This window comes from Vespa velutina, chromosome 4 (assembly GCF_912470025.1).
Source record: "Vespa velutina chromosome 4, iVesVel2.1, whole genome shotgun sequence".
NCBI classification, from domain to species: domain Eukaryota; kingdom Metazoa; phylum Arthropoda; class Insecta; order Hymenoptera; family Vespidae; genus Vespa; species Vespa velutina.
Genome location: NC_062191.1, coordinates 6,354,786 through 6,375,798, shown reverse-complemented (window position 1 = coordinate 6,375,798; position 21,013 = coordinate 6,354,786). Strand labels below are relative to the sequence as shown.

At 32.4% G+C, this 21,013-nt stretch overlaps 3 protein-coding genes across 9 annotated transcripts; 2 read left to right on the top strand and 1 right to left on the bottom strand.

Moving 5' to 3' along the window:
- The first annotated feature begins 67 nt into the window (after positions 1–67).
- LOC124948371 (all trans-polyprenyl-diphosphate synthase PDSS2) lies at positions 68–3,797 on the top strand. 2 transcript variants are annotated; one of them, XM_047491888.1, is made up of 7 exons: positions 68–832; positions 1,998–2,166; positions 2,234–2,362; positions 2,445–2,646; positions 2,705–2,971; positions 3,083–3,238; positions 3,341–3,797. In XM_047491888.1, exons 3-7 carry the CDS (start codon positions 2,262–2,264, stop codon positions 3,494–3,496), a joined length of 882 nt encoding a protein of 293 aa, XP_047347844.1. In that variant the 5' UTR covers positions 68–832; positions 1,998–2,166; positions 2,234–2,261; the 3' UTR covers positions 3,497–3,797. The 2 variants fall into 2 exon arrangements, with proteins under 2 accessions (XP_047347844.1, XP_047347843.1); XM_047491887.1 differs by lacking the exon at positions 68–832 and having other exon boundaries at positions 864–2,166.
- Positions 3,798–4,287: 490 nt separating this feature from the next.
- Positions 4,288–16,480, bottom strand: LOC124948370. Of its 5 annotated transcripts, none has more exons than XM_047491882.1 (9): positions 15,752–16,479; positions 12,565–12,597; positions 12,351–12,416; positions 10,976–11,232; positions 10,633–10,894; positions 9,956–10,355; positions 9,288–9,503; positions 6,147–7,565; positions 4,288–6,071 (listed from the first exon to the last, which is right to left on the bottom strand). In XM_047491882.1, the coding sequence occupies exons 1-9, from the start codon at positions 15,863–15,865 to the stop codon at positions 5,758–5,760; spliced, it is 3,081 nt and encodes a 1,026-aa protein (XP_047347838.1). In that variant the 5' UTR covers positions 15,866–16,479; the 3' UTR covers positions 4,288–5,757. The 5 variants fall into 5 exon arrangements, with proteins under 5 accessions (XP_047347838.1, XP_047347837.1, XP_047347839.1 ...); XM_047491884.1 differs by having other exon boundaries at positions 5,882–6,075; XM_047491885.1 differs by lacking the exon at positions 4,288–6,071 and adding an exon at positions 8,459–8,565 and having other exon boundaries at positions 6,283–7,565; positions 15,752–16,480.
- An 863-nt stretch (positions 16,481–17,343) lies between these two features.
- Positions 17,344–20,654, top strand: LOC124948266 (nuclear pore complex protein Nup50). 2 transcript variants are annotated; one of them, XM_047491626.1, is made up of 6 exons: positions 17,344–17,479; positions 17,661–17,768; positions 17,900–18,068; positions 18,153–19,078; positions 19,169–19,318; positions 19,459–20,654. In XM_047491626.1, exons 3-6 carry the CDS (start codon positions 17,913–17,915, stop codon positions 19,757–19,759), a joined length of 1,533 nt encoding a protein of 510 aa, XP_047347582.1. In that variant the 5' UTR covers positions 17,344–17,479; positions 17,661–17,768; positions 17,900–17,912; the 3' UTR covers positions 19,760–20,654. The 2 variants fall into 2 exon arrangements, with proteins under 2 accessions (XP_047347582.1, XP_047347581.1); XM_047491625.1 differs by lacking the exon at positions 17,661–17,768.
- The last annotated feature ends 359 nt before the right edge of the window (positions 20,655–21,013 follow it).

Below are 21,013 nucleotides of genomic sequence, written 5' to 3'. Positions count from 1 at the left end.
ATGGAAATGATTCGTTTAACGTTTCATATTATATATATGTTTATATAGCACAAGGTCCAAAATGAAAATTTTTAAGTATTGGAATTTAATATTAAAATTATTTTAACTTTCTCGCATATTACTTTCTTTTTAAAGTTTCAACGAATGCACTATTGTTTAAATATTAATTTATTGTACTACGTGTACATTAAAGATTGCTTAAATAATTAGAAAATTATGAAAATTATAACTTATTGGAATTTGGCTATATAGATTGAATGATTTTTGATTATCCCACCGGAATGCAACAAAAAAGTTACGTGTTAACTATTAGAATCAATAAAAACCGACAAATCTAGGTGGTTGTCATTTTTCTAAACGTTTCTTATATCAATTTTACGTTTTTAGAATATAAATGGAATTTTTCTAAATTTTAACAATATCTCGGAAACTAAGATCCATTAGTATAAATGGCTAAATATGTGTTTCTTTATTTTTTCCATAGAATCATCCGCTGAAACTCATTAAAATGTCTAATGAGTTACCGTGATTTATTCGTGTGAACATTGCAAAATGCATTTTATTGCATTTGCAATGAATCAGAAAATCTGAGCTTCGGTTTATTCACATAAATGAAGAAGCAATAATCTATTTCACGGAAATGAAACACATACTATAATGAAAATAAATAGTGGTAATACAAGCTACTTCTCTTTTACCGCAAAATTGGAAGGGGGCCATTATACGAAACTTTCTTTTCCATAAAAAATGTCGGAAGCAGTGTTTACATCAATATAAAGTCCAGACGTAATTTTTGATGAACAAGGTCTCATTTTAAAGAAGAAGATTTCAGGTATGATTCAGGACTTTTCGAATTTTTAAGAAAGCTTTATTTTTATGTATAAACTATTCTCGAAAGAATATCATTTTTTGACGTTTTCTTTTTTAGAAAAAATAAAGTTTTTTTAAGAATTCGAAAAAGCTATATTCTTGCTTAAATTTTAATCTTTAAACTGAAATTTTGTTCATCAAAATTGAACAAGAATTACGTCTATACTCCTTGTTAGTTTACACCATTATAAAACCAGAAGTAATGAACAGTCTTAATAGAAGACATTAATTATCCAGTAGATTTAATATCTTATGAAAAGTAGATATACATAATATTGTAATGTTCATGTTTTTATTAAAATATTAAAATATTTTTTAAATTATTTGATATACGGGGAACAATTGAAAAAAAAAATATACAGATTGCATATATTCCATCTATTTTATTTGTTTTTAACGCAGTATTCTTCAATTCGATCCTTTGGATGAATCTATCTTTGGATGTTTGTTCAAGTTTAATTATTTAACATATTTTTCAATAACACTAAAAATACTTATATATAAACATAACATTTATCGCATAGTGATATTTTTTGAATTTCTATTCTTTACATAAGTAAAATAATTTGAATTTTTTTTTTCATCTTGAGCTTTAATCGCATTTGCTTATGTAAAAAGCAGAATATATGCCATAAAACATTGCAGTTTTATAAAAATTATGTAAGTCGTGTTTGTTTATTAATTTATTAATTTTTTATTTTAATCTTAGTATGTTATATATACGAAGTTAACCATTAAAATGTCGTTTGATATCACGACATCAGCGTCATCTGCCAACAAATAAGTTATAACTTTTATTTTATACGAATTTATCTTTTATAGTTGCCTTGTAGAAATCAAGGGTAATAGGTGAAAGTTGATTTGCATTAAGCATGCTTTTGTACGCATACTTGTTGCTTACGTGACATACGCGAAGCAGAAGAGAAAGTTCGTTCTTAATAAACTAGTATTAGCGAAGATGTCCAAGTACAAGTTTGTTTTAAATCTGCTCAGAAACGATTATATTATTAAAGATTTATATCATAATAAGTGTAATAATGTGTTCATGATACAGAGGAATGTTTGTTCTTCTAAAGAAAAAAATATTTATTTATATGAACCTTGCATGTTTGCTGCAAAACCAGTAGTAAGTCAAAAACCAGATTGGAATAAAGCTGTTTCTGAAGCTGAGAAAATTGTGGGATATCCAACATCTTTTTTAAGTTTACGATGGTTGCTCAGTGATGAAATTGCCAATGTGGCTTTACACTTAAGAAAATTAGTTGGATCTAATCATCCTTTGTTAAAAACAGCAAAGTTAGTATTTCAAATTTGTGATATATTGTTTTTAAAAAATATGAATGTCTTTCTTCTTTGTATATAGAAATTTGATATATAATGGCCGTGATAGTATGCAAGCTTGGGGTTTAATTATATTATTAATATCTAAAGCTGCTGGTCATTTAAATGTCGATAATATGGAAGAAGATAAAGCTGCTGGTGTTTTACACAGGTACAATATTTTACTTATCCTTGGAATAATAATAAAACAATATTTTAATATACAAATAATGTCACTTTATAATTGATTATAGTCAACGGGCATTAGCAGAAATTACTGAAATGATACATACAAGTCATCTTATACATAAAGCTCTTGTAAATATACCTCCTGGAATATATCCAGAAACATCAGAGTTACATGACATGACATTTGGTAATAAAATTGCTTTATTAAGTGGTGATTACTTACTCAGTAACAGTTGTACTGAATTGGCAAATCTTAGGAATCAAGAGGTAAGTATAAATATGTTCTACTTTTATTAATTTCATTAAAACACATATTCTATTTTAGCTTATTGAATTAATGTCAACTATTATAAAAGATTTGACTGAAGGAGAATTCATTGGACGACGAGATAATCAGAATAATCCATTACCATGTGAACCTCCACCAAATCGTAAAGATTATGCTGTAAAAGAATGGACATTAAGAAATGTATTAAGTGCTGGTACTTTACTTGGAAAATCTTGTAAAGGTACTTTAAAATTAGCTGGCCATAGTGATGATATACAAGAGCAGGGCTATGAATTCGGAAAACATTTAGCATTAGCTTGGCAAGTAAGTTCTTAAGTTGGAACTATACTGTATAATGTATACTTAGTTGTATAATTAATTAGAATTTATAATACTACTTAATCATGAATAATAAGATTGATCAATTGTTTTTAGGCAAATTTGGATCTAGGGGTTTTTATTAATAAAGAGCCACCTGTATCTTTCAATTTATGTTCTGCACCCATTATGTTTCATATAGAACATGATCCATCTATTTTAACAGAAATAGATAAGGGTTTAGAATCTATAGATAATGTAGATTATGCAAAGGTGAATATCATTAATTACTAATCCTATAATTATGATCTTGTATTATAAAAACACTGTTTATTTTAACAATTTATTAATCTATGAGAGTGCTATTATATATAGGTATACAACATTGTAAGTCAAGGGCCTGGCATTGAATTAACAAAACAGTTACAGAAAAAACACTCACAGAAAGCAACAGAAGTTCTTAGCGTATTTCAAGAAAGTGATGCTAGAACAGCATTATATAATATCATAGCAGCAATGGGAGATTTTTAAATTAAAGTTCAAAGTTAATGAACTGATGTGTGTAATTTTGACAAAGATTGCCCAATGTCAGTTCATACACCGTCCAATTTTCAGTTTTGAAATTAATATTTAAAGCTGAACAATATACTTACATGTATTTAACTATTTGTATATATAATACATAACTCATGAGTACATTATATTTATATATATTTGTGAATAATATATAAAATTTTTATGTATATTTTTAAAAGATTCGAATAATTCTATTTATGTCCCTCGTAAATCTGTATAATGCAAATTGTAAATATATTTCTATTTTTTCTTTGGATGAAAATATTAACTCTTTCCCGTCAAAGTCCGGGATATTCAGAATAAGTCACTTTTTTATCGTTACGTCGTATGCAAGGATATTTCCGTCATGATTTTTGTATAATTGTTTAAGAAATGAACTCTATTATGTTGCTTATGTATTGTACTGCATATAAATTTTTGTTTATATTGCATGTGCTGTGCATATGTAATGTAAACAAAAGATTAGAGAGAGAGAGAAAGAGAGAGAAAATCTCAAATAATAAATCTGTGTAGAATTTCCGTCGCTTGTAGTTATTGATTGACCATACGTCACTCATTGCGCAAGCAAAAATAATTCCGACTAACAGGATATCAATGTTTATAACTATTACGACGGGAAAAAGTTAAATTATAGAAATTTATAATGGTGAATCGTTTTAAGTTGACATATAAAATGTCCAGGAATGCTATACAAGGATTATAAATATGTTGTGTAAATGAATATCTGGGTATTATATTAGATTCTGTCGAGTTTAAATCGATTTATTCATAAAAATACGAATTTCATTTTGAATCTCGTCATCTACATCACATAACAATTTTTTGCGTAATTGTATACAATAGATAGTCGTATCGTGTGCAATCAACTCAATCAACAAGATAATAAAACAGAAAGAAAAACGCTAGCATAGATTCAAAGAGTCTACCAAATACGTAATTATGATTACTCTTATAAAATCATGTTTGCAATCATTATTATTTAACTGAAACAATATGCACATTTAAAAACGATCGACGTTACAAAAATACAACTCATATTAACAGATCAACATACCCTGTTAACACGATAGAACGAATGCATTTAGCTCACAATTTCAAGATAAATCTTTTACGGTTAATAATAGTAGAAAAACTTTTCGTAACGGAAAATATCAAAAAGCATTCGTATTAATAATAATATAAATGAAAAAACAGTCGATACGTATTTAATCATAACTAACTAGGCATAAGAATATATTTTTGCTACAACTTCTTACTCGTTCGTTCATATTCACATTCTTAATATCTACTTTTGCAGCAATAATAGCAAGTTTTGATTATATCCATAAACCCGCAAAAATGAGCGCAATATGTCGTGCGTTTCTCTTGGGTTCGTATGCGGTAACTATTAATAAAAAATACCTTATTCGAAGAACTAATAAGGCAGTATGGTAATATGGCTAGATTTGCCTTAAATTAGGCTTCTCTCATTTCCGTTCTTGTTAATATTCCAGACTAAATATAACAGCGTATATTTTATTCACTGCACGATATGCGAATTCTTTATATTTTTAGTAGATCTTACGGGAACTACACGTGAAATCTTGATTAGGAACGTACCGCACAAAATAACAAGAGAAAATTTATCGCATTAGACCGATCGTAGTGTATCGAAATGAATAATAATAAGAATGATAATTTATCAATATCATCGAAAAATATGCTCCTGTAACAATAGACAGTAATAATGGCGTTCAACGTATATGAAATTTAGATGAATTTTCATTAAAAAAAACAAAAAAAAAAAAAAAAAAAAAAAAAAAAAAAAAAAACAAAAAAAAAAACAAAAAAACAAAAAAAACAAAAAAAAACAAAAAAAAACAACGAGAAGATACACAATTTTCTTTTCCGCTTCTATTTCCTGTTTTTTAGTTCCGATTGTTTCACTTTCTCCTCATAACTATTATCATCGATTTGTCAACAATACTATCTCTAAAATATACAACAAAATCAATATAAAAATACTGCTACTATCAAACTCATTTACGCCGATTTCAGGATGAAATTAAAACATGAATATAATTCTCAACGTAGTATATTTTTCATTTCAAGAGTTTGATTCGTTAAAGAATGAAAATAACTAATAAAAGATAATGAAAAAAAAGGAAAACAAAAGGCTGCTATGAATATGATTAACGCGCGCCAACAGAATCAGGATTGTTTACCCTAATTAATTTCTAACAAGTGGCGGTCTTACTACAATCGGCCTCCAGCATAGCAGACTCAAATTGTTCCAAAACGCGCATATTTTCTAGAGAAACGGAGCTAATGCCTAGATCTTCATCGAGTTTTTCTTTAGAAGATCGTTTTTCCTCAATGATCGGTGGTTTATTTGGAACGTCACTGTGAGGTGTGCTGGACGACGATCGGCCACCATGTAAGTCTTGTCTCTCGACGTCAGCCTTATCATCAGGAACTGATACCTCGTCATCAGATTTAATTTGATTCACTTGTGCGGTCTGGGACTGCGAAGACGATGTCTCGGGCAGGTCTTTCTTCGAAGATGAAATCTTATCATTTACTTCCAATATTGCTTCTATAGATGAAATATTCCCATCAACGTTACCTTTTGTTGTTATTCCTGAACATGGTTCTGCATCCACAAGTCCAACGTATTCAGGAGTCTTAATTCGGGAATTGTCTTCGCCGCTTGGTCCCACTCGTTCAACTCGTTCGTTAAAATTTTGTGTAGTTTCTTCATCGAGAAATTCATTGTCGGAACTTCGATGAGAATCCTCTTCGTCTTCATCCTGTTGAGATCGATTAACCTCCTCGATCTCAATGTTCGTGCTCTTGCACGCTAGCTTTGCTCTAGGTGGCGCTGATATATGCGCTTCTTCCAATTTCACGTGTTCGAAGAACTTTGCGATGGTCCCGCGCTGGTGTTCGTTTGGGTGTTCGACTGATTCGAAACGATCAGTTTTGCGATACGATTGTTGGTACAAGTCTGTACGGTCTTTGTCGTTTGTATTACAGGTGGTTCGTGAGAGGACGAGGGTGGTATCGTCGGCGACGACACAGGAGGAGTCGTAGCCTGAGAAGAGAGAGTGGAGTAAGCCACTTGATCGTGTTCTATTCTTTGACCGACCACCGAGAAACGTCTCTTTTGTGTTGGCACTGTTTGACATTGGGAACTGTTCTGTTGAGATTGTGCTACCGTCGTAAGCGGGTAAGAGAAACTCCGTGTCTCTTGTTGTTGTTCGTAGATGATCGATACCGAGCTTGATCCTTGATTGTCTAGTTCTGGGCTTCTTGCCATTGTAGGTTGATCGTTCCATCGGACGGTCGCTGGTAGTAACGGAGAATTCTTCGGAATCGACGATACGGTTGAGGGCTGGTACTGCCCGGTTTGTCTTTTTACTACGACCTCGGCCGACCGATTCGGAGAAATGCTTTTCAAGGTAGACGGATGATTGGGCGAGGGTGACCTCAGAGTGAACGCGTGATTCGTACCGGGACGTGGTTGGCAATTGGGAGTCGAAGAACGTTGAAAGACTCTGCCCTTCTGATTGAGTTCCGATGGCAAGCTGAGCGGACCTTCCAATTGGTTCTGAGATCTTTTTAACGATGAGGTATGATTGATGCTTTTCTGGTTGAACGCTACTGATTGGTAATTGGTAGGTATATGGCAACTGGGGCTCCGACTGCATGTAGCTGATGTTTGACTGTGGCAAATGGTTGAGGACGATCGAAGAATAGGATCGGCCACTACTGTTACCGTTGCCATTATTGTTCTCTGATTGCTCGACGTCAGTTCTTGTTGCGATTGCACTAATTGTCGAGTACTCGTGGTTGGGGGAGGTGACGTTACTCGGGGAGATTGGGATGAGGAAGGTCGAGGATGGAAGCTGTCCGATTCCGAGCGCGGAGGCGAGCACGTGCCTTTTCGTAGTTGCATCAGCTTTATAAAGTCCACAAGACGCTTTATGGATTTCTGTGTCCTCTCCTGCTTTCCTAATAGCTCCTGACGCGTACGATGTTGTAGCTGAAGGATAAAGAAAGAAGAAATTACCATTAAAAGATTGCAAATCGATAAAATTTTTTTTTGTTTGCTTATAAAATATAATAGAAAAATAAGAAAACCTACTTTTCTATAAAAAAAACTTTTATACAAATGACACGCATGCTTTTGGTGCATAGCTCGATTAATGATCAAAACAAGATTAATACTCACTTCGTGACGAAAACATAATAATTATCTGAACAATAATTGTCGAGTGTTTACGTGTCTACAAACTCACTATTAATTCACGAAATTTGAACGGTAATATCATTTACATAAATTTCCATAATAATGCAATGCTCTCTATTTAATGCTTACACGCATATTAACGATTTACATAAAGTTCTTTCTTTATTTATTCAAATGAACATGTATCTAAGTAAGCGAACAACTGACATTCTCTATGAAAGCTTATGGATTTGATAAAATCATGAAAATAATCTGGCGAAGATGACAAAATAAACAACTACGAGATGGTAACGTTGACTCAGTAAACGTTGAATCAATCAACAAGACTAAACTATCTGATCGATTAATAAAGACTAATTAAGACCTATCTTGTTTAAAATTGAATAGATAAAAATGTCGATGGATATATAAAATTCACGTATATCAACATGCTATAACATAAAGATGTGAGTGTCCAACTGTACGAAATAAATTGTACTAAAATGCGAACGAAAGGGGAACTAAGAAAAATAAATATGAATACGTAGCGGGCTTTTTGTTGTTAACGAGGAAATAAAAATAATAAAAGAGCCAACAACGAGATAAACATCCGAATAGTTCGAACGAACTTAAGGGCATTCCAAACGAAAGTATAAGTCGATTAAATTGTTCTTTTTTTTTTGTTCTACGCAGGCCACTAAACGAACCTCAATTGACTGGCCAAGTAGTTGCGAGCGTTTTTCCAACTCGTAAACCTGCAATCTTAGATCCGAGTTTCGCTCGCGCAGCTCATATCTTTCTCTCTCTTTCTCCTCTGCAAGATATTTCGCGTTCAATATACTTGTTTTGGGTGCCCTATTGACGACGATCGACCAAAAAGTTCTTCTTAATTGCAAATTCTGCTTGCCGTATTCAAGGAGCCGATCCTCAACTCACGCTGACGCTTCTTGCGACAGGCTGCCATCTCGCGCTTATTCATTCTCTGCGTGCACTTATGTTCATTAGAGTCTGCGGCAACGCTGCGATACCTCGTCGAACGTTAAATCTAAAAGTGGTGGAGCCATGTTACACAAATTCTCGCACCGCTTTCGAGCGACGTATAACGCATCTCGCGCTAAGAACAACAAATGCTTATATGTCACTCTCTAACTTTCGAACTCCTGTATTTTTTTTTTGTTTCTTATTATTCTTTTTTTTCCAAAGATTTGTGCTTTACTTCTTTCGAATTTCATTTGATCTATCCGAGGAATAAGATACACGGCGCTTATAAATTCGCGTATAACTACTAGTTCGAAAATCATTGCATCGTAAAATTATGGAAATAGTCGAAAGCTATTGATGCTTCCATTTAGTTTGCTTCCGTTTAGTTTAGCTCTTTTTTGAGGAGAAGGGGAGACGATAATGTCGCAAAGCGAGAAAAGCGTATCGCGAACGTTCGCAGAAGCTAGTCTGCAGAAAACAAGAACTTTTTTGTCAATCACACGCACGACATTAGAGAGGAAGAAATCATCAACAATGGCATCGAGGACGATTTACCGAGTTCTTCTTCCTTATTGCAGGATTCTCTTCCATTCACTTCTTCCTCTTCGTCATCTTCTTCAGCTTCCTGAATCTCTGCGTCCTCCTCCTCCTCCTCTTCCTCGTCATCTTCGACGAACGCACATTTGGGACAAATTCTTGGGGGTGCCGGCGAGACGGAATGACAGGATACATGGTAGTTGGCCGAACAATTCTCGCATACCGTTAGAGTACCTACGTGTAATCGCCCTTAATTAAGTAACTAAATTTACAAACAATGTATATATTAACGTAACTAAGGCAAATTAATTTAAACATAGATTGAGAGATATTTAAAATATCATAAGTGCGGTGGACATGATAAAACATATAGGGTGATATATTTAAAAGAGAACACCATTAAAGAATGATCTTAAAAGAAATTCTTTTTCTTCCTATCATTTTTCGTATCATAATTTTTTACTGAAAAAACATTCTTATAAATGTATAACCAAAGAAAACGTTTGGATGTCTCTACTTACATACCTCACCCTGTATCGATTATTTGTTTCAGAACGTGCAATGTCTCGAAGGCAACGAAAAAAAGTTAATAGTTCTAGTTTATAAAAAAAAAAAACCACAATTTTCTTTCTCTCTCATTTATGATATATATGCACAACTTTTGTTATATGACATGTGACACTGACCTGGATTTCTACACCTTATACAAACAATCGAATCATTTTCGATCCTCTCTATCGTTAAACTCGAAGGTAGTCCTGGTATATGCACAGTTCTACTACCAGTTGATTGTATCGTTTTTGTACCAACGATCGGTAATGGTATGGAATTTGAACCATTTTCAACCTTGCCCTTTCCGGTATAGACTTTGTTTTCCGATGCATTCCTAAGAATGTTAGGTCTTGTCATCGACTTTTGCAGGGGAATGAGAGACTTTCCTATCGTCGTTCTCGATGGTGGTGATGTGGATTTTGGTAAGGCTGTCTTACTAACTGGAGGTGGAGATGGTCCATTCATGCGAGCTGTCGTTTGTCGTGTTTGTGGTGCACTTCCACCGGATTGCAAATACGTGCATCTCTTCCTTTTCTATAAACAATATAAGAATACAATAACTATTTTTCATATTAATTTTGTTATATGAATTGGATGAATTTTATATGTGATAGATTTTGTGACGCAAAACATTTCTAAGCTCATCTTGAGTTTGAATTAATATTTCTAAGATCATTTTGAATCAAACAAATTTCAGATACACTTTTCTTAAACATGGGGCCCCGTCTTCTTGCGACGGACTAACGAAATCTATTAAGTGTGACGTACAGTTTCAAAAAGAAAATTTATTTTTTATTAAAAAATAATGTACCATCGGTGCTTCGAAACAGGAGTACACAAATTGAGGATTAGCCGTGCTACGCCGTTTTCTTTCTACCCTCTTGTTCTGTAATTCGGAATATCTCGCATTAGTGATCAGGCTCAAATTGGATAGGAACGTTATCTTTTCGTTGACTTCGTTCTTGCAATCTTTCTTATCAAGCTCCTCCTGCGTCTCGTTTGAATTTTCATCCATGGAGACCTCTATGACATCGTCCTCGCCGGATATCGTCTCCACCGAGCTCGATCGATCTCTACGAAAATACCAAGTATATGCATGTATTCATAAATTCTGAAAAAGGTCAGAAATGAAAGCATCATCAATTCTTACTCACTTGGAAGGCGAATTTTCTTGCGAGGGCGATGGTACGTCGCTGTTGCGCACTGTATCCTCGTAATCATCCTTCGATATCTTAACATCAAGATTGTTGGTGTTTCCCACCACTTTGTTATTTCTCTTATCATTATTATTTGTGATATGACGATTATTATTATCCAAACCAAGCAACGACGCTAACGAAACTTTTGGCCCATTTGCATTTTGCGCTTTAAATGCTTCAACCTCTTTGCGCAGCCGCTGTAGGACTTGCTTCTACAAACGAAAAAAAAAGAATAGAGATTGTTATAAAATGGAAATAATTCTTTATCAAAGTGATCACACGACCGATGAAATCTTCGGATGTGATTATAAAAAATGCTCTTTTCTTGAAATTAATCTACATGATAGTTCGGATTAATTAAATCTCGTAGATGCGCGAAAGACCGAAGAAAAAAGATCGTAACAAAATGAGAAACGTGACGATTAATTTCTAGAAAAGTCTTTCTATTTCTCAAACGTATTCTTCCGTTGATAAAATAGAAACGAAAATAGTGAGTTGAAAAAAAAAAAAAAAAAAAAAAAAAAAAAAAAAAAATACAAACGCTTTAGTCGGATGAAAAAAGGAAAAATGGACAAAAATTAAAAGGAAAAGAAAAAAAAGAAAAAGAAAAGGAGAAGAAAGGAAAAAAAAAAGGAAAAGGGTAAAAAGATATTGCGCGAGATATTTTATCGATTGGGAGGCTCTTTCTCTTTTCTCATCCTCCGACTTGGTCTCTCCCGTATTCTCGCTCGTTCTCCCCTACTTATAGTTACTTGCTCTCTACCGTCGTCGCTTCAGCTCCCGCCTCTCTCCCCCTCCCCCATCACCATTCCCATCCCCGTTACTAGTACTCGTTTCGTCCGTGGTTCATCGTCGTGGAAAGAAAGAGAGGAACGTTAAAAAAGATGTCATGAGATTAAAGACAAAGGTGCTCAGTAAAAGAATCAAGTTACATATCTTTTGAAAAATAAAATTATCAAAGTTTGCTTTTTGGCAGACATATATTACTTTCGAACTTGTACTATAAGAATAACGAATTGAATAGTATAATTGATATGTAATATTTCGATGATTAAAAAAGTAAACAATATCTTTCGAATGATCTTTCGAAAGTCGTAATATTAAACAAGGTTAACTTTTCTAATGTGTAAATGGAGTCAAGGACGAGCAGTACTTTGTATATCTCTTTCTTTTGTTTTATTTTCCGAGCTGTGTTTAATTGCATGATTTTCTTGTTCCAAGTAATAAGCGATAACAACCAACAACATTCGACGGTCATCCGAAGTTCCTTTTTTCTTTCGTACGTCTTTCAAGAAAAGAAAAGAAATTTGTTGAAATCCATTCAACTTACCTGACATCTATCCAAAGAGACGATGTGCAAATGGATGTCCTGTATCCGTCCGAGAATGATAGTGTTCTGCAAAAAAAATATCCTATATTTGCGTCACTATAATTTGTTATGACAGATATAACGACGCATTCATTCCTTTTATTCGTAACGAACGAATGTTCGTCAAATTTTTAGAATCAAAATGAAAATATTTAGAAAGAAAAAAGATACTTACGTGTGGATCATCTTTCAATTTGCCCACGCATATCTAGAATTTATAAGAGAAAAAAAAAGATTATGTTAGCAATAGTTATATAAAACAATTAAATAAAAAATTAAACAGATTATGTTAAAGAATTCCTATTTTTTACAATTGCTCGCAAATGAACGACATTAAAAAGCTTATAAACACGTACGTGGCTCGTTCTAAAAAGTTCAACTTAATTATTTTCGCATAATTTAATATTCGTTTATCAAAGGAAATTCTTCAATTTTTATAACTTGAAAATATCTTTTTTTAAAAAGTACTCATAATTTCTTCGTTCTTCACAATCATTCGCCATTTTTTTCTCAACTTTTACGACGCACGTAATAGAAAAAGTGCATGTACATTTAACGGCACGTCTCCTTTCTCACCCTTATAGCGTTTCACTCTCGAGTTACTAGTGGTAGTAAATGTGTAAGAAAAAGTCCGAAAGACTACGACAATACTTTTCGTTTCTTCATCCGCATTTAGACGCGTCTAACCTATTTTTCTCTACATCGAGTACGATTTAGCGTAATACTTCATAGTTCACTATGATAGAAGACTGTAGATAGGAGAATGTAACTGTATGTCGTACACTATAATTAGCGTTACCATTAGAGAGGCGATATAGTTTATTTATATTCGTAATACTGATTATCTAAAAGTTCTATAGTACACTTCATGTGTTTACAAACAGCAGTATGGCTTAGTTACAAACATACACACACAAATCCTTCTTTATGCATGAAACTAGTCATATGCGATATATTAATGCGATATTTCTTGATTATTGAATATTACGCAAATGCATAAATATTCCTGATGATTTTCATTGCGGAAAATCGATTACAGATAATGATTGATTCGTATTTATGTAACAATAGCCAATCATTAATCGAATTAAGGGATACAAATCTATGATTGGCTAATAAAAAATAAAGCGCCAATTACGAATTGCCAAAATACGAGAATAGTTTCATGAGATTTCCGGTGGATTATTTTAAGTTCTTCCCATTTCTTGAAAATGCTCAATAGCCTTCTCTCTTTAAAATAATGGCATAGTATTGATGCCGGCGATATCGAATAAACGAGAATATTCGTAGCGGCTACACTTTACAAAGTCACTCCGGAAAGGAACATAAAAAAACATTTCATTTTACGTAAAATGCTTTTCTTTAATTCACAAAAAAAAAAAAAGACGTTTCGAATGTATTTTGCATTTTAGAAATATTGATAAACTACATTTTAAACGTGAAAATAAATTTAACTTAATTTCTGGACTTAATATTATATAATTTCATAATCGAATTGTATCATTTATTAAATCGTTGAGTAGAAATCAAGTCTCATACTTTCAAACAAAAAACAAAACAAAAAAAAATAAAAAACAAAAAAGAAGGCCATTTATAAAATTTGAAAAATATAATTCATTAATAATATTTATTATTAATGACGAAATAATCCATTGATATTCATACACTGCTCGTACAAATCGATCGGAATATTAAAAAGATGTCCGGAAAAAAATTAACATCTGCGCATCGAAATCAAAAACTTTTCTTTCTCTTTATTAGGCAATAAAAGTATTAAAAGTTTTAATTATTGCATAAAGATAATCACGCAAGCGATTCTATTCGTTGGGAGCACGAAACAACTGAAAAACAGACGATTGTCTTCTCAAGTATATAGAGACACGAGAAGCCTGGCTCATCCCGACGCGCTATATATATGTATATATATAAACGTGTATGACAACGGACAAGAATACGCGTTTCGATTGAGTCCTCTTACTCTATTTTACATTCCTACAAATTCTAACAGTCACATATATGTATAGATAGTCGTCGATCGTTCGAGGCCATTTTAATTCGTTGCTTAAGACATTGATTTGCATTCGAATGTTTCGCTATACGATTGTTTCATGGAAATAAGAATTGAAAGAACGAAATTGAAGCGCTCTAACAGACGAAAGAGAAAGAGAAAGGAGGTGGGAGAAAGAGGAAGAGAGAAAAAGAAAGAGACAAAAACTTCTTCAAAGTCGCACGTCCGCATCGAGTCGACTCGTCGTCGTTCCTTCCTAACAACGAAGGTTAAGGTCTCCGACCAACGTTCGTCGTTGCCGGTGAAATAGCAAGGACGATATATGATATTATATTCCTTCTCATTGAACGATATATTGAACGAGTTTTCTCCAACGAAACTCGATCCAATGATATACGCTTATGCCGTTGCTTCGTCTATTATGACGAGCAAACGAATGCGGAACTTTCGATCGAAGAATCTCTTAAACGGCGTGATATGCGAGAGGAGAGCAACAGCGTTTCTTGTAACCCCCGCTTGACGGCACGCACGCTCGCCCGTTTGCGCGCGCGCTCCAAGAATCCTAAAATCTTCATTCGAAATTTTGAACTCAACCGAACACCGCGGATTGAATTCTTTCTCCATTTTCTTGTCTCTCACTTTCAAATATATTTATATTAAAACATAACTCGACTCAAGCAACGACGAAATTTTTATCTATATACAAAATCCGGTATAGACATGGATATCTTGCGCGTCTCTATAAAAGAAAGGAAGGGGGAAAAGAGGTGGAGCGAAGAGAAAGAGGAAGGGTAAAGACGCGCGAACAGAAAGGAAGTGCGAGCGAGGAGGAAATGGCAAGAGAGAGAACAAGAGAAAGAGAGAGAGAGAGAGAGAGAGAGAACAAGAGAAAGAGAGGAAGATGAAGAGAGCGTCGGTGTGTGAGTGAGCGCGAAACAAAAAGAAAAGAAGTATAACTATACTAGTGTTGCTATACTATGACTTTTAGCAGATTCATGCATTTCCCAGCTCGCTTCTTTAAAGAGGCGCAAAGATTTAAAATCGATAAAAGTAAATTGTTCGACTGTACTTTGTTTTGAAGTTCTCTTTCTATCGCGTGCACGTCTCGAATCATCGAAAAGGCGATCAGCATGAACGATTGCCAGATATAAGAACGATCGTTACGTACTTACATACATATAAAGACAAATAGAAAAAGAAATGGAAAGCGAACCGGTAAAGGGGGGAAAGGGAAATAGAAATAGAAACACAGAGAGAAAAAGAAAAGGGAAAAGTTTTGTTCCGATCATCTTCAGCTTTTTTACCCGCGTCTATGATAACCGATTGACACAGATTAGTATCGGCATTTTCTCACCTGATGATCGCGTATGGCATTCTTCAGCTTGTTTTGCACGGTGAGTATTTCTTCCTGTAGCGTCTTAGATATCTCCATACTCGTTGGTGGTGCAGGTATGCGCGTTTTTCGCATCCAAAAGTATATACGGGATAACCGTAGTAACGTGAGCGAGAGAAGGGGAGGATGGGGAGCCTCCTCCTCCCCCCTCCCAGCCGCCAAATCGACGAGAGCCGCGACGTACGAACGAACACCAGCAGCGTGCACTGCTACTACCACCACTATACTATCATCACCGCCACCACACCAGCAGCAGCAGCTCTACCACTACCACCGTAGACAGCACACTAACTACAGTATCACACCACTAGCACAACGAAAAGACAGGAGCGAGGCGCGGACGAGCAGATCTCTTGATCGTTCGCACGCGAGAATATCTTTGAAAAAAATTACTTTTTACTTAAGTTTTACCCAATGACACTTTTACGACCACAGGAATAAACGAAATGGAAATTCAGATTGTAATGAAACAATACAAGTGTTCCTCTCTTCTCCTCTCCCTCTCTCTTTCTCTCTCTCTCTCTCTCTCTCTCTTTACACGCGCACACGTACCTTCGTTAGTCGCGTTGTTGCCCTTCCGCGACGAGAGCGCAATGTAAGTCGGTGGGACACGAACACGGGCACAAGACAGGATACGGACACCGACACCGAGAACCGACTCCTTCGCCCGTCAGCGAACGTCTGTGCTGCCACCAATCTCGACGTAGCGCGCGCACAAAGACGTACCGAGCGCTTCAAGCGCCCCGTACCACCTTTCTATGCTTCTACCTGTTTTCTTCAAAAAGAAATTAAACAAAAGAAAAAAAGAAAAAAAATAAAGAGCCGGTACATCATCGACATACGCATAGATTACTGTTCCCTAACTAATTTTCATACCAACTTACCAATCTTCCTCCATTTTTTCTCGGTTTTGAGAAACGAAAACTGTCTCGATTTTCCCGGTTCTTGGATGGACGAATCGAAATGACTTTATTGCCACTTCTAAGATGTTTTTATCGATTTATGAGAATTTTTAAAGCTGTATCGATTATTATCGTTGAATCTGCGTACTTAAATGGGAATATTGCTTTATTTACTTTTGAAGCAATTTAATGATTTATTTTTTTTTTAGAATTAACGAATTTGATATTTTTGTACTATATTATTTTTACGAAATGAAAAATACTTTCATATGAATATGAATAAGCATGTTACGTTATCATTTTCATTTGTTATATTAAGAGTATACATTCGTGTAATTCTAAATTTGACTTAACTTTTTGTTAAATAAAATACATTTATTATAAGATTATTAATCCGTTTAACTTTTTATCGTGTTTTCTTATTTTTTGAATGTAGCACATGCAATTCACATTTTCATTATTTTCCGTGGTAAATACTTTGTTGTGATTCATTATTTATATTCTTTTAACATTCTTAATTTATTTAAGCTTAATTCTAGCTTAAAAGTAATATATATAAATATCTATTTTACACAAAATATCATTTTTAGTAAACTATTTGTCTCTAGCCTGACTAAACCTGACGATTCATATGGTATCTTATGATTGTAGATCCCGGACAAATTTGCTCACAGACACAAAGTATCAGTGTGTAGTGAATTAATATAAATGCTGGAATGCTCTGAATATTTTAACTATATTTGTCTTATAAATCCTTATTGATTGTCATATTTGATTTTTTATAATAGTAAGTCTTGTTTTAACATTAATAATGTATAGTATTTCTTTAGAAAAATCAATATTTCGAGCATTGTGAGGTTACTTGATCAGTATTATAAATTTAATTTAAAAATTATTTGTAAATAAAATAAATTAAGTAGATCATTTTGCTCATTATCATTTCCATTTTTCATTTATTATTTTTCCAGATGTGTAAAAATCAATTCGTACTTTTTGTTTGCTTCATTCTAGTTTATAACCTCTTGAATGTTGACAATATTATTATCATTCGGAAAAAAATATTATATTATTGAAAAGTAAATTATAAATGTATATTTATTGCGATTTAAATTTAAGTATAATAATATCATATCAGAAATATATATATATATATATTTAGGAAACTTATAAATATAAGATATAATGTATTAAAATTTTTAACATTTAGTTACAAACTATAAATGGCTACTAAACGTACGGCAACTACAGATTTAAATCATGATAACTGGAATGAAGAAAACGAACCTGAAGATGCAGGAACATTTACAAAGGCATCTGACGAAATTCTTCAGAAAAGAGTAATTAAAGCTGCTAGGCGTAGGTTGATTCCTAAAGATGTAAGATATTTTTTGGAATATTTTTCGTTTGCTATAATTAAATAATGATCATTTTTAATCGAAAGAAAATTTTATATATTTCAGGAAACAAGCAAAAATGCATTTGGTGGATTTACAGGTTTCAACACCGCAACTACAAGTTCATCTCCATTTAATTTCTTAGCATCTACAAGTACTACTTTTCAATCATCATCTTCATCGGCGTCAAATACGAGTAGCGGACTTATTAAAAGTTCAGAAAATGGAACAAGTAAAATAGAAAATGTCCAACAAGTCAAACCATCATTAACTGAAACGATAACTGAAAATGAGCAAGGAAATGACAAAGTTCCTAAAAAATCTTCAGAATACTTTGCGCAATTAAAGGGATTAAATGAAAGTGTTGCACAGTGGATTAAAACACATGTGGATTCAAATCCATTTTGTATTTTAACACCTATATTTAAAGATTATGCAAATTACTTAAGTGAAATAGAATTAAAATATGGGAACGAATCTAAGAAACCAAAACACGATGAACAAACTTCATCTGGAATGGACAATACCAAGGAAAATAACAGCAAAGATAGTAGTAATAAAAATGAAAATGATAGTACTAATGAAGTTACAAGTATAAAAACTTATTCTGGAGTATCAGATTGGAAACCAGAAAAGTCAATCTTTGGAAATGTTAGTGTTAATGCTAAATCATTATTTGGTAATACAGACCAAAAATCAGATACTCCAAAATCTATTTTCAATAACGCAGAGCAATTTACCAATATACAGAAACCAATTTTTGGTAATGTAGAGGCAAAGACATCTAATAAAAATATATTTGACAAACCAAATGCTGACAGAAACCCACAGTTGACTAAGTCAACTTCAGGTTCAGATATTAAAGATGATAATGAATCAAAATCTGATAAAATAGGCAGCGGTCTTACATTTGCATCCTCTAATATAACTACATTTAGTTTTGGTCAAAGTTCTACACTTACTAGCCCATCAGCTGGTTTTAGTTTTGGAAAGTAATTATCTGCTATTCTTTTATAAAAATATTTCCTTTTTTTACTGAAGTATTCGATATTGATCTAAAAAAGAAAATCATTATATTTTAGTACAAAACCATTCTCATTTGGTGCTCAAGTCGTAAAATCACAAGATAATGAAGACAAATCTGAAAATCAATCTAAAGATGATGATGCTGAGGAACCTCCAAAACCAGACTTTAAACCAGTTACAGAAGAAGGAGCAATCTATGAACAAAGGTAAATTATATTATTCTAATAGATAATTAAGATATTTCTATGAATATAAAATTAATGAATAAAATTTTATAAAATTAAAGTAATCTAATAAATTAATAAAACATATATGATTGACGATTATTTTATTATTATATTTTCAGATGTAAGGTGTTTATTAAAAAAGATGGCGCTTTTAGTGATAGAGGAATAGGAACATTGTTTTTGAAACCAACACCGAACGGAAAAACACAGTTAATAGTACGAGCAGAAAATTCATTGGGAAATTTATTGTTGAATACTTTATTAACTGAAAGTATTCCTACACAACGAATGAATAAAAATACCATAATGTTGGTGTGTTTGCCAGATTCTCAACCTCCACCTACACCAGTTTTGTTAAGAGTGAAAACTATTGAAGATGCAGATATTTTACTAGAAACTTTAAATAAACATAAAAAATAAATTACAAATAAAATATCTAGGTACTGTATTTGACAATGAAGGAAGCATAATAAAATAACTAAGAAAAGAGTAAATAGTATGTTGCAACAAATTTAATATCATAGGTAAAAATTTTTAAATTAGAACATAAATGTGTTAATTGTTGCATCATCTTATACTCTTACAGTGTTATGCTATTACTTTTATGAAGTTAAGATGCCATTATTAAGTACTCGTATGATTATGTATAAAAGTTTTAAAATAAGATTAATGTGTGTGCAACATTCTTCATTAGATAAATATTATATTGTATATTTGAAAATCATCCTGTTAACACAGGATAATATTTGTATTATACTTGATATTTGGTATGACTTTAACAGTAAACTTTTTTTGTCCAGAAAGAATAATGAAAAGGTCTTTAAAAATTGTAACGACATTTGCAATTAATTTTTCAATTTGTAAAAGAGAAATAACAAATTGCATTATTAAAAAATGGTATATATCATTAAAAAATTAAGTATTCCTAAAAATACTATATTTTTTTTCATTTATCAATTATTGTTTAGTTTCCATTACTTAAACTTTAAGAATATTTAGGTATTCTGATTGTTCTAATTAAATAATTTAAATTACAATTTGTTTTAAGTTCTGTATTTTCAAATATATGAGATAAATATCTTTATTAAAATTATAAAAATTTGTTTATTATCAAACAAATACTACATAAATGAATCAATATAATTTTGTATTATATTGATAATGATGTTGTAATGCATGTTTTTCAATGAATAGCACACTAAGGAATTGTCTGATGTATGACATTGAAAATATAAGTTTTATATATTATATAATCATATCTAGTAAATATTGAATATAATCCATAAAAAGAATAAATGCTATTTTTTTCTTAGAATAATGTATATTTATTATCTCCACTTTTTGTTCATAATAACAAAGATATTATACCATTTATACAAATTCTCTCTATGAGTATATATATATATACATATATATACATATATATATACATATATATACATATATATATATATACATAAATATACATATATATACATATATATATGAAAATAAAAATAAAAATAAAATTCCCATTCATAAAATTAATCAATCTATTGCGTAAATGAAAAAAGTATTTAATTTACAATTAGTGACCTATACTTACCTAACATTTAATTACTACAATTGCTAGTATAGCTTTTTTGTAATAATGGTAAATTTTAAGACAGAGTTATGTTGTTATTTGACACAGTT

What these genes read in the sequence shown, in the direction of transcription:
- LOC124948370 (XM_047491881.1), bottom strand. Translation starts at nt 15,865, where the DNA reads ATGCGAAAAACGCGCATACCTGCACCACCAACGAGTATGGAGATATCT. An exon ending in AATTGAAAGATGATCCACAC is followed by an intron (nt 12,417 to 12,564) that starts GTAAGTATCTTT and finishes TTTTTTTTGCAG; the next exon opens with AACACTATCATTCTCGGACG. An exon ending in TATAAGGTGTAGAAATCCAG is followed by an intron (nt 9,504 to 9,955) that starts GTCAGTGTCACA and finishes GATTACACGTAG; the next exon opens with GTACTCTAACGGTATGCGAG.
- LOC124948266 (XM_047491625.1), top strand. Translation starts at nt 17,913, where the DNA reads ATGGCTACTAAACGTACGGCAACTACAGATTTAAATCATGATAACTGG. An exon ending in GTAGGTTGATTCCTAAAGAT is followed by an intron (nt 18,069 to 18,152) that starts GTAAGATATTTT and finishes TATATATTTCAG; the next exon opens with GAAACAAGCAAAAATGCATT. An exon ending in GCTGGTTTTAGTTTTGGAAA is followed by an intron (nt 19,079 to 19,168) that starts GTAATTATCTGC and finishes ATTATATTTTAG; the next exon opens with TACAAAACCATTCTCATTTG.
- LOC124948371 (XM_047491887.1), top strand. Translation starts at nt 1,829, where the DNA reads ATGTCCAAGTACAAGTTTGTTTTAAATCTGCTCAGAAACGATTATATT. An exon ending in GCTGCTGGTGTTTTACACAG is followed by an intron (nt 2,363 to 2,444) that starts GTACAATATTTT and finishes AATTGATTATAG; the next exon opens with TCAACGGGCATTAGCAGAAA. An exon ending in ATAATGTAGATTATGCAAAG is followed by an intron (nt 3,239 to 3,340) that starts GTGAATATCATT and finishes TATTATATATAG; the next exon opens with GTATACAACATTGTAAGTCA.